Consider the following 13,431-nt stretch of genomic DNA (forward strand, 5'->3'; position numbering starts at 1 on the left):
TAAGCATGATTAGCCCTGGTGATTGTTGGTTAGTAGACCATGTGGCACAGCCCCAGCAAGTTGTTACCGGGGAACTGGTGGAGCAAGCAGGGGGTGCACACTTATTTTTATGGCAGCTATTACAGTACGCCATGGAACTGTGGATTACAGGAAAGAGTGAGTCTATGGATGTTATCCAGCAAATATCAAAATACAAAAATGTGACTCCTTTGTGGGAGAGAGAAACTTTGGTCTTGTTTAAGAGACTTCCTTCCCTTGACCCAGTGTGAATCTCAAACCAGGTCCCAGGTAAAAGCTTAGGGTGATAGTGTGCATAAAGCTAGCTATCCCCTGGGTCAGAAACTGAATAGTTTGTTTGGTTGCACGTACAAGTCCCCAGAGGGGTTTCTGTGCGTTCATAGTATGTATGGTACAACAAAGTCATAACTAGTGTATTTCCTATCCATGTAGTATGCATGCAGTGTGCTCATTCCTCTATAGGCACTTCCTCTCCTAGTACAGACATGGGGATCAACAGAAACAAGGCAAGGTGTAGTATTCTTACACCTAGCATTGGCAGGGTGGAGGAGATTTGTTGAAGCAATAGCACAGCAGTAATATAATTAATAATACAAATAAGATTACTGGGCCTAAGATCTCTGGCCGTATTTACTCATCTGATGATGACTCCTCAAGCTTCAGCTTCCAGTGCGACTAGAGCAGAGCTTGCTGTTTCCTCAAACTTCCGCCATGCATAGACTGCTCAGCTTCCGAAGTGAGCAGAGCAGGGCTGTTGTCGTCTCTGCTAGGAGCCCAGTCTCGTCGCAGGATCAGCTGGGTTGGATGGTCTGGGTCCTGCTGGCTAGTCCTCTGGTCCTGGGCTGCCGGTTTCAGCCAGTCGTGGTGGATCCAAGGCATGATTTCTGCAACTTTAACAGCAGTGGGAGTGAACAAAATTACAACATGGGGCCCATCACATATGGGTCCCAGAGTTGGGATTCCGTTTCTTAACCCCAACAAGGTCCCCTGGTTTGAAAGGGTGTACTGGGTCTGTCAGACTAATGGACATTCTTTCTTGTACCCAGCCATGCACTTTCTGCATAGTTAGCCCTAAAGCCTGCATTTGCCTCCTTAGAGTTCTCCTAACTCACAGAGATCACCTTTATTTGACCTGTGATTCGAGGGGGACACCCGAATAAAATCTCATAGGGTGAATACCTGGTTTGTCTTGTGGGGGTGCACCTGACTTGGAGGAGGACCACGGGTAAGACCTGATCCCATCTCAGGTGAGTTTCCTGACAAAATTTCTTCAGTAGCTGCCTGAGTGTCCAGTTCATGTGCTTCACTTTACCTGAGCTCTGCACCCTTTAGGTTGTATATAATTTTCATTTTATTCTTAATGGTCGAGTTAAGTCCTGCACTATTTCAGCCACAAATGCCAGTCCATTGTCTAACCCCAGAGTCAGGGGTAGTCCAAATCTGGGAATAATGTCTCTTAACAATACCTTGGTCACCTCTCATGCCTTCTCTGTTTGGGTGGAGAAGGCCTCGATCCATCCTGAAAAGCTGCGGACAAGCACCAACATGTACCAATAGCCCCCTGCTCAGGACAATTCAGTGAAGTCCATAAGCAGGTTTTCACACGGCACGGCTCTTCTTTCCTGAATTCCTGGGGGTTTGAGTGGGCCCTTGTCCAGGATTATTCTGAGCACAAGTTAAACACTGTTCCCAAACTGCTCAAGTGACAGCAGTAAGCTGGGGCACATAGAAGTGACAACTAGTAATGTCTCTAGTGCCGTTTTTCCCATGTGAGTCCCTTGGTGGAACTGTTTTACAAATCTGGGGGCCACCATTTCAGGTATGGCCAGCCTCCCACTGGAGAATTTCCACCACCTTCCTTCAACGTAGCTCCCATTTTCTTGGGCAAACAAAGCCGTTTCATTTGGAGTGTAGCTTGGGATCTCTGGGAGGGGAATCTCTGGGAGGACAGGCATAGCTAAGGCGTCCTCTTCAGAAGGTGGAGTCACCACTGCAGCCTGCTTTGCTTCTCTGCCTGCCTGTTTCCTTTCACCTCTGATGTTCCTGCCCTCTGGTGCCCCCTACAGTGCATTACGGCCACCTGCTTCGGGGCCCACACAGCATCTAAGAGCTGTAGAATTTCTGCCTTGTGCTTTATTTCTTTCCCTCCAGCAGTCAAGAGTCCTCTTTCTTTATAAATAGCCCCATGAACATGCAGAGTGGCAAAAGCATATTCAGAGTCTGTGTAAATATTTGCCTTTTGGTCTTTTGCTGGCCAATGAGCCCTTGTCAGAACCATTAGCTCTGCTTTCTGAGCAGAAGTTCCTGTAGGCAAAGACCACGCCTCTGCTACCGAGTCCAAAGTCACTGCTGCCCGCTCGGCGGGCCTCCTCTAGGATGAAGCTGCTCCCATCATTAAAATATTCAATGTCCGTGTCCCCAAGGGGCCTATCTGTCAAATCTCTCTGGCTTGAGAACACTTCATCTACTACATCCACACAGCAATGAAGGGGGCAAAGTAGCCGGGTTTAGGGTATTCACAGTCTCTAAAGTTATGCAGGGATTTTCACATAAGAGTTCTTGATATTAAATCATTCTCGGATTTGACAACCATTGGTGCCCCCTTTTGTCCATTAAAGTTATAACTGAATGTGGTACCTGGATTATCAGTTGCTGTCCCAAGGTCAGTTGATTAGCTTCTTGTACCAGTGAAGCAGTAGCAGCTAATGCCTTAAACAAGGAGGCCATCCGAGTGCCACACTGTCTAATTGCCTGGATAAATATGCCACCGGGTGGCGCCATGACTCTAGGACTTGAGTTAGGACCCCTATGACCATTTCCTTTTGCTCATGGACATATGAAAAGAAAGGCTTAGTCTGGCAGCCCTAAAGCTGGAACTTGAGTCAAGGCTCCTTTGATTTATTTAAAGGCCTTTCCCGGGTTGGCCTCCCAGAGGAGGGGCTCTTTCTCTCCCCGCTTTGTGGCTTCATACAATGGCTTAGCCATTAGTGAGAAAGTTGGGATCCAGATGCAGCAGAACCCAGCTGCCTTTAGTAACTCTCTTGTTTGTCGCCAGGTGATTGGAGAGGGAAGCACACAAACAGCCTGCTTTCATTCACTACCGAGCAATCTTTTCCCTTGGCTTATACAGAAGCCTAAATACTGGACACTTTCAGAGCAGATTTGATCCTTTTTACCTGACCCTTTATATCCTGCCTTCCATAACAGGGGCAGGAGGTCTTAGGTCCCCTGAAAGCAGTCCTCACAGCTTGGGGCTGCTAGAAGAGGATCATCAATGTACTGGAGCAAGACACAGTCACTGCTTGGTGGGGTGTAGGCTTTAAGGTCTGAGGCCAGTGCCTCTTCAAAGATTGTGAGAGAGTTCTTAAATCCCTGTGGGAGTCTTGTCCAAGTATACTGTGATTCACCCCCTTGCAAAGCAAAAATAGGCTGACTAATCGGGGCCAGCTGGAGACTGAAAAATGTGTCCTTCAAATCTAGGACTGTAAACAAAGTGGCACTCACTGGAATAGGTGCCATTAAAGTATAAGGGTTTGGCACCACTGGGTGGATGGTCACCGTGGCCTGGTTTACTGCACACAAGTCCTGAACTGGCCTATATTCTCCAGACAGCTTCCACACTGGCAAGAGAGGGGTGTTCCATAGTGACTGGCATTTGACTATGGTTCTCTGCTTGTGAAGCCAGTCCAAGTGTTTGTGGACTCTCCGTATGGCCTCAGGGAGGAGCAGTACTGATGGACCTGAACCAGAGTTGCTCCTGGTTTTAACTCCACTATAATTGGTGCCTGATTTACTGCCAGTCCAGGCAGGTTCCTTTCAGCTCAGACTCCAGGAGTTTTAGTAAGTAACCCATGCATTTAATTTACTCCTGGTTCTGTCTGGAGTCTTTCTTGTGTATAGTCTCCATTCCTCAGCCCGTGGGACAGTCAGGGTTAACACCATAGCCTCTGGGTGAGCTGGATTTAAAAAGTTACATCCCCTTGTGGCCCAAATGTAACCTGTGCCTGCAGTTTTCGAAGCAAGTCTCTTCCCAGCAAAGGAACTGGGCAATTTGGGAGGTATAGGAATTCATGTTGGACTCATCGTCCTCCTTTAACATACCTCTTTGACGGACAGAAAGGCCTCTTTTCTGAGACTCCAGTGGCTCCTACAATAGTTGCACAGTCCTTGGACGGCGACCCTATAGGTCGGGTCACTACCAAGTGCTCAGCCCCAGGATCTACCGTAAAGTCCACTGGTTGGTCCCCACTTCTAATCTGAACATAGGCTCTTGGGGGTCCAATGAGAAAGAGCCCGGTCTGTCCTAGTCCTCATATCCTTCAGCCCCAGCCAGTCCGATCAGATCCGTGCCTGGTTCCTCCTGCGTGCGGCAGCCCCCTGCTGGTGGCCTTCCCATACCATGGCCCTGACCATTCTCCTTGTTACCATTCTCTGGACACTCGTTCTTCCAGTGTCCTTTCCTTTTGCACGGGACACAGTGATCTCTTTCTAGTCTCAGCTGACTCTCGGATCCCCATCCAGTCTGGCCTCGTCCATGCCCTCACCCACGCCTGCATCCCCTTGCAAAGCCAGCTTCCTCTCCTGTAAGGGCAGCTGCCAGTAAATCAGCCTTCTTTGTAAGCCTTCAGTCAGCCTCCCTCTTTGCCTCCTGATCTCGGTTAATGCACACCTTGGTGGCTACTCAATAAGCTGAGTAGCATTCATACCCGTGAAACCTTCCATCTTCTGCAACTTCCGCCTGAAATTGCCCTGGGCCTGCCCTACAAATGCTGTGTTTACCACATGCTGATTCTCAGTAGTCTCGGGGTTGAACAGGGTGTACAGCTGATACGCCTCACAAAGTCTCTCATAAAACTGGTTTGGGCTCTCATCTGCTCCCTGGAGCACCTCCGAGATTTTTCCTATATTAACTGCTTCTCTCCCACCATCCTTCTGCCCATGCAAGGTTGCCTCTCAGTGCCGCTGCAGCTGCTGCCACTGGGATGCATCATTTGGGTCCCAGGTGGGGTCTGTTTCAGGGAACTGGACCCTGTGCATGTGCCTGGGCTTTAACTGTCTGCAGGGGCATTAGCTTCTAGCCACTGGAGGGCTGCCGGTGTCACTCTCTGCCATCCCTCCATATTAAACAGGGTCCAAAGAAGCTGTTTGCAATCTGGCCAGGTTGGATTGTGTGTCTGAAAAATGGACTGCATCAAGTCTATGAGAGCCTGTGGCTTTTCCGTGTAGGAGGGGGTATGATGCTTCCAGTTCAGGAAGTCAGTGGTTGAAGAGGGCTAATAAATGAAAGTTCACTCTCCCCACTGGATGTGGCCGTGCTCATCATAATAGACAGGTCCTCTCGTCTCCCTGAGGTGCATTTGCAGGACTCAGGTGCGGCCAGACCTGAGATGGCCTGCCTGACTTCCCGGACTTTCCACTTAACTTTCTGCAGCTCCAATTCCTCCTTCTCAGGAGAGGCTGGGGGTGTGTACCCATCTGGATTTAACTCCTCATGGGTGGTTGGTCTAACAACTGAACCTGCAGTGGGAGCAGTTGGTCTCGGCAAAGCGGGGTAGACTGGAACATAGGAGGAAGAGGAAATTCTGTTTCCCCCTGAGGTGCCTGCAGAACTGGTTTATCTTGGCTTTCCTGTGACTTTCCCTTTTTCTCTGCAGCTGCCAGCACAGCTGATTTTACTTTCATTTTGTGTTCAGCTGCTCGGGCCACAAGCATCTTACAATATGCTGCTGGGGGGTGCAACCACGCTGGTTGATTTTGTGTAATATTGAGCCATGAATCGATGTAGGGAAATTGATCTGGATACCCTTGCTGTCCTCCCACCCTCATCACCACCTTAAACACCTGGCCAATCACCTCCCTATCTAGAGTACTCTTGGCCAGCCAGCTGACCCCAGGAGAAGGCCATTCTGACTCACAGAGAGTTCTCAACCTTTGGGGGGATCAGCTTAGTTCCATAATCCCCTGCAAAACCTTTCTTAAAATTCTTTAACGTACATTCCAGTGGAGTGAGTTTCAACAATTTTCTTCCTATTTCCTCCCTCTGTGACGCACACTCACCCTGACTATCTTTTCGGACCAACCAGACCGTCTCCTGTTACAGGAGTTTTCAGGAGACTGTTACCGTCTCCTGTTACAGGAACACAGGAGAGTTCCTTATCCCACCACATATTAGCCACATCATCACTGTCCCTGGTGGCCCCAGACTCCACTGGGAGGACGCAGTCTATGCTGAGATCTGTGCCTCCCCTGGAACCGTCTCTTTCAGGCCCTTTCACACACTTGCCCTCCCCCAGTTCCCTTTCCTAACCGACTTAGCGAGCCTCTCTCGCGTATCCTGCGGTTGGGGTGGCTGCTTTCTCTGAATTAGTGAACCACTCTCCACTCTGGGAAGACATCAGGCTCCCCTCTGTCCTCATGGGACAGGTCCTGTCGTGGGCCCCTAAACTGGACAGTGGTTCAGTAGCACTGCCTCTGGGATCATCATCCTGTTACCCTTTCCAGGTTCCATTGCTCTGTCAGGGGAGGGCACTGGGGACTGGGAGAGCCAGTCTCTCCTCGGGTTGAAGTTCCTCGGAGGCCACCTGGGGTCACAGATAGACCCTCAGGCAAAGGAGAAAGCCAGCCTGTTGTCTCTCGTCCTCCTGGCTGCTCGCTTGCAAGAAATGTTGTGGAAAATCAGGAGGGCAAGGGAGACCTTGGGGTATAGCAGGAGGATCTTCACTGAGTGCACTCCGTCCCAGCAGACTCAACGTCCAAAAATCTGGGCCCCGAACAAAGACAAGGTTTTGTTTATATACCTGCTCCTAAGTGGCAAGAATGCAAATGTATGGAGGCAAGACAAAGGCCTTTAATCCAACGAACACGGGCTTATAACTCAGGTTTAGTATACTCCTTACTATGCTGCCCAGATGGTCAGTATCTGCTTAGTTCAAAGGAGTCTCACAAGGATTCATCCTGCAACCCCACCATGGCCTCTAGCTGGCTACGGGCCAGACCTGCTCAGGCTATACTGCTTAGATGAAGAAGCAGGAACCTGCAATCATTGACTACAGGAAAAACAGAAACTCCTAAAACTTACAGAGCAAGGACCAAGGTATAGTTTGCATAGCAGAGGGGATGGGATTCGACGGTTAAGTTCACTTACACTAAAGGAGAGATAGGAAAACTTATCTCTTCACATCCTTACGTTGAGGGAGTGCTGGGAGAGTCTTCAGAGCACATTGCTCTGAGCTCTGGTCCTTAGATAACATTATTGAAACTTTGCCTGTTACTGCCTTTGAAACGAGTCAGCCTAACACAGGCAGCTTGTTTCTGTCTCTTTTTCAATTTCTATTTCTTTCTGTCTTTAATTTTTTCTTTGTTCTCGCCTCAACATTAGGTTGACAACTTGTGCTCTTTCGGGCTTTTTCGTGTAGGCAGCAGGCACTATGAATTTTCCTCTTACCACTGCTTTTGCTATATTCTTAAGGTTTCAATAACTTGTTACCATTTAATTGAAATAATTTTTAAATTTTCATCTTTATGCCATTGTTAACCCAGATATTAATCAGGAGCAGATTTCTTAATTTTTATGTATTTGTTCAGTTGTAAGGGTTTCTTTGAGAGCTCATTTTTAGTTTTATTCTCCTGTGGTCTGAGAAGATACTTGATATGATTTCATTGTTTTAAAAATTCATCGAGACTTGTTTTGTGACCTATTATATGTTCTATCTTGTAGGATGTTACATGTACTGATTACAGGAATGTTTATTCTGCAGATCTTAGACAGAATGTTCTGTAAATATCTGCTACATCCATTTGTTTCAGTGAGTTGTTTATGTGCATTTTTTCTCTGTTGACTTTCAGTCTCGAAGATCTGTCTGGTGCTGTCATGATTGTATTAAAGTCTCCCACTGATTGTTTTGCTGTCTATCTCATTTTGTTAGCTCTAATAGTACTTGTTTTATGAATCTAGTTCCTCCAGGGTTTGGTGCATATAAATTTAGAATTGTAACATTTTCTTGTTGAATTGATCCTTTTATAATTGTATAGTGATCATCTATGTCTTTTTCTTACTGTTGCTTTGAAGTCTGTTTTGTCTTATATCAGAATAGCTACTCCTGCTCACTCTTGGTTTCCATTTTTGTGAAATGCCTTCTTCCACCCTTTTACCTTGAGTTTATGAAAATCCTTGTGTGTTAGGGGAGTCTTTTAAAGACATCAGATATTTCCATTGTGATTTTTTAATCCATTCTGCCATTGTGTATCTTTTATATGGAGCATTGAGGCCATTTATATTCAATGTGAATATTTAGATACGAGTTACTGTTCTCTTTGCCATGTTATTCTTAACTAGTGGTTTTTTTTTTCTTCACCGTGTTTATTGTTTTACATGCCCTGTGAGTTTCTATCTCTTAAGAGGTTCCTTTTATGTGTATAGTGGGCTTTTGTTTTGTAATACCTAACCTTGCTTTTTACTAACTTTGTTTTCAGGCTCTCCCCTTCTCCCCTAATCACCTAGCCTTGTTTCCACAGGAGTAAGCTCTCCCTTAGCTGAGAAAGCCGGACGGATGAACTCCATTTGGCTCCATCATTGGCAAGGGTTCAAGGACTCCTTACCCACTCCCTTCCTCAATTAGTTAACTTGTGTAAGACGCTCAACATATTAGAGTCCAATTAACTGAAAAGATACTGAAGCAAGCAATGTACGAAGTTCCCAGGATTTTGCTCAAGAGATAACACCATAAAACCTTGAGTCTGTGTCCGGCAGAGCCCCCATATATAACATCTTATGAAAGATTTAGAGCCCCTGCACCTGGAACTGTTTGTTTCTCTGTAACCATTTGTCTTTTTAACTTTTTTACATGTTTTTACTTCTGTAGACTTGTTGCAGCTAAGCTCCCTCCGCTTCCTAACCCGAAGTATAAAAGAAAATCAAGCCACTTCCTCCGGCTGAGAGAATTTTGAGCATTAGTCGTCTCCCCGTCACCGGTTAATAAAGCACTCTTAAATTCATCTCAAAGTGTGGCGTTTGTCTAACTCGCTCGGGTACAACAGTTTCAAGGTTTACAACTTCTTCTAGCATTTCTTGTACTGCTGGTTATGTAGTGATGAATTCCCTCAGCACTGGTGATTCTGAAAATGACTTTACTTCTTTTTGATTTATCAAACAGTTTGGCAGGATACAAAATTCTTGATTGAAAGTTGTCCTGTTTACGAAACTTAAAAACAGAAGTTTCATCCATCTGGCTTGTGAGGTTTCTGCTGAGAAGTCTGCCACTCTGATGGGCTTCTTTGTTTTGTTTCCTATTAGTGCTCTTAGAATGATTTCCTTCATATTGACTTTTGGTAGCCTGGTGACTCTAAGCTTGGTAAAGGCAGTTTTTCAATATATTTCCCAGGAGTTCTTTGAACTTCTTGGATTTGGATAGCGAGGTCTCTAGGCAGACCAGGAAAGTATTTCTCCGTTTTTCCCTCAAATAAGTTTTCCAAACAAATTATTTTTTTTCTTCCTCAAGAATATCAATTATGCTTAGGTTTAGTCATTTTACATAAACCCATATTTCCTGGAGACTTTGTTTACTTCTTTTGTTTCTCTCTAAATTTATTTTTCTCTGATTTGATTAATTCAAAAATACTCTAGTCTTTTTCTCTTCTTCTTTTTTTTTCTTATTTCTGCTTTATTATTCTTTTTGTCATCTAATATTTTTACTTTAACTTTTGTACTTTTTCTAGTCTATTGTTATATTTTTTTCTTCTACTTTTTCTAGTCTATTTCTAAAACTTTCCATGGCGTTTTGTAACTCCCTTACTATTTTCCTGAATTCTGTCTTTTATTTTTAGAAGTTCTGATTGGTTTCTCTTTATATCTATGTCTCTCTAAAAATTTGCATTTATATTCTGAACTGCTTTTATACATTCTCTTATGATGATTTTCACCTTCTTGTTATATCGTCTTGAGTAGCTTAATAATCAACATTTTGAATTTCTTATCTGGTATTTTAAAGACTTCATTTTGGTTCAAGTTTATTGCTGGAGACATAGTGTGACCTTTTTGGGACATTAGAGCACCCTGTTTTGCCATATTACTTGAGTATTACTGTAGTGGTAAGCCCCACACAGTTCCCACACACTTGGGGAGGCAGATCCACTCCCATGATGTTCCCCTGGCAGCAGTGAGATGAGTTCCAGTCAGCCTGTGATCAATACCTGCAAATAGCAGGAGTCATAACTGTCCCCATGGAGACTGCAGCCGTGGGTTTCATGCCATGCCCCTTCCTGTCTGCTGCAAAGCCGGGAACCAGCTCCTGCACCCATGGCTCCTGACCTTGCAGCCCACTTTTCACTCTTCCCTGCCCAGGCCCTGGCTAAGGGAGTTCGTCCCCACCCAAGGTTGTATCACACACCCCTGTTGACAGCTTCTTTCAACCTGTGACCACTGCCTGAAATTTTTGGCTGTTCTCCCCAGGGTCCTCTGTGAAGAACGTTAGGAAATGGTGGCCCTCAGACTGCACGGAGATCTGCGGGTTTGTGCAAGGGTCTTCCTGCCACTGCTTCTACTTTATATTCCATGACCCTCCACAGCGGGTCCTGGCACTGGGTGAGGTTAGGGCCTTCTCCTGAGGCCTGGACTTTCAGGATCCCAGGTGGGTGTGTGTATCCCAGAGGCAAACTCTCCCCTGGAACTCTGTGGACTCAGAGCCCTTCACCTGACTCACAGTGTGCGCTGCAGCTTCCTGCTTTTTTCAGAAAGTGCAGATTATTTCAGTGTTTCTGTTCAGTTCCTGCATTGCTTCTTGAAAATAAGTCCACCATGTTCATCTCTCCACGTTAGTTTGTCCTTCCAGCTGGAAGAGGGATGCTGGCAGTGCCTCTAACCTGCCGTCTTGGAATATAAGTTTGCTTTTTTTTAATTCTGGAAACTTATTGAATCTCTTCATTGCTTCCAACCGTCTTCGGTGGAGTCTTTCGAGCTTTTTATAAATAAGAGCATATAATATGAAAAAATATGTTTTATATTTATTCATTACTATATGGATGACTTCTATATCTTATTCTTGCCTAACTCTTCTGTCTAAACCCACCTGTGCTATGTTGAATAATATTAGTGGTGGTGAGGATCTTGTCTAGTTTCTAGTCTTAGAGGAAGACAAAATTTTCCTCATCGAGTATAATGCTAGATGTGGGTTTGTTATATGTTGTCTTTATTGTGTTGAGGTATATATTTTATACATAATTTGTTCAGATTCTTTATAATGATAGTGTGGCTGATTTTGTCAGCGACTCTTTCTAAATCTATTGATATGGACATATAATTTTAGTCCTTCAATGTTTAAATTTAATATATCACCTTTATTTTTGTAGGTTAAAACTTCATTGCATCCTAGAAATAAACCACATCTGATAATGGAGAATTCTATTGTTAATGTGCTGTTGAACTTTGCTTGTCATCTCATCACTTGTGAGAGTTTTTGAAACTATGATAATCAGGGATATTGGCCTGTAATTTTATTTACTTGTAGTGTCTTTTCCTTGCTTTGGAAATAGGGCCTTCCAAAATAAGCTTGGATGCATTTCTTCCTCTTTATTTTGTTGGAAATTTGAGTAGAGATTCTAGCTTTTTAAAAACATTTTAATAAAATCCACGAAGTTCTTGACTTTGATTTGAGATGTTTGAAAAATCACTGACTCGATCTCTTTACTCATTGGTCTGTTCAGATTTTTTTTTTAACTGGAGTCTCACTCTGTTGCCCAGTCTGGAGTGTAGTGGCTCAATTTTGGCTTTCTGCAACCTCTGCCTCCCAGGTTCAAGTCACTGTCCTACCTCAGTCTCCCGAGTAGCCAGGACTACGGGACTGCGGGCGAACACCACCACGCCCAGCTGATTTGTGTATTTTTAGAAGAGACGAGGTTTTTGCCATGTTGGTCAGGCTGATCTCGAACTCCTGACCTGAGGTAATCCACCCGCATGGGCCTCCCTAAGTGCTGGGAATACAGATATGAGCAACCACGCCCATCCCAGATTTTTTATTTCTCAGTGGTTCAGTTTTGATAGGTTGTATGTCTTTAAATATTTATGTATTTATTTTAATTTATCCTTAATCAAACAGGTTCTAAAATATCTGCAAGATTACTCACAGGAAATCTGCTTATGAAGGAAGTCTTTGTTATATCGAAATACTTACAAATTTGCACAAAGATGAATTACTCAGTGCATATTATTAAAAGGAAAACAAAAAAAACCAAGAAAACCGAGTAATAGTACAAAAAGGGATTAAATGATTTTCAAAAAGTAAGTAGAAAATAAAAGACGGAGGGAGTGAGAGTGGATAGGAGGGAGGAAGGCAAGCAACAATGATGAACTGTGTTAGATTTTCACTAATTAAAAGGCTATCATATTGAAGAGGTACCTATTAGACAGTCTTTGGATGTTAACCATGTAATATTCACCATGAACAACCTTGTAGAAGACACAGGAGCCCCCTCAGAGAATTCACCTTCCCTGGTCAGGTCTCCCATCCAGTTGCCTTAGGGGCTGGGAACCCTCCCACGTTGTTCTCGGGTTCTGGCTCCTGGGGACACACACAGCCAGTGTTTCCTCCCGGATGAATAGGGAGGTCCCTGGGGAGGGTGTCTCTGGCACCTCACTCTGCACCTGCACCATGGAGGGTTTTAGACGGTCTCTAATACACAATGAAATACGGAGGTGTCCGAGGCATTCAGGCCGCTCCCCTGCAGGTAGACGGTGCTGGTGGAGCTGTCGGCTGAGATGGTGACGTGGCCTTGGAAGGACGGGTTGTATCTGGTATCAGAGGTCCCAGGATAGATGCTCCCCATCCACTCCAGTTCTTTCCCGGGCATCTGGCGCATCCAGTGGATCCAGTGTCTGCCAAAGCTGAATGAAGTAATCACACAGGAGATGCTCGGAGACTCCCCGGGCCTTTGCACCTCCGCTGCAGACGGCACCAGCTGCACCGCCGCAGAGACACCTGTGTGGGAGACACGAAGTTTGCACCGGGCCCCCTTCTGCCCGTTCTTCTCTGTGACCTCAACCCCTGGGCAGGACTGACCTTGGAGCACAGCCAGGAGGAGGGCGAGGGTGACGGTGGACCCCATCCTGGAGGAGGACAGAAAAGGAGGCGCTGAGGTCCCAGCTGGTGGTGCAGGAGACTCACCGTGGAGGGGGGCCCGGGGTTTAAGTCGCGAGGTCCCCACCTGAATTTGCATAGTTTCCACCCTGGCCCGGAGGGAAGAGTCTACACGGTTTACAACCAGAACCGCATTGCACACAAAAGGCTGGCCTGAGCCTCCTGGGAGGGGCGGAATGATTCCTTTTCTTTTTCTTTCTGGAGACGGAGCCTGGCTCTGTGGCCCGGCTGGGGTGAGGGGCGCGATCTGGGCTCCTGCAGGCTCCGCCCCGGGCTCGGGCCGTTC

At 45.7% G+C, this 13,431-nt stretch overlaps 1 gene segment (V, D, J or C); it reads right to left on the minus strand.

Moving 5' to 3' along the window:
* Positions 1-12,669: 12,669 nt before the first annotated feature.
* LOC140710055 (immunoglobulin heavy variable 5-51-like) lies at positions 12,670-13,113 on the minus strand. The segment is given in 2 exon segments: positions 12,670-12,986; positions 13,068-13,113. Coding segments are annotated over 2 exon segments (363 nt in total).
* Between the last annotated feature and the right edge of the window lie 318 nt (positions 13,114-13,431).

The sequence above is a fragment of the Chlorocebus sabaeus genome, chromosome 24, assembly GCF_047675955.1.
Source record: "Chlorocebus sabaeus isolate Y175 chromosome 24, mChlSab1.0.hap1, whole genome shotgun sequence".
NCBI lineage: Eukaryota > Metazoa > Chordata > Mammalia > Primates > Cercopithecidae > Chlorocebus > Chlorocebus sabaeus.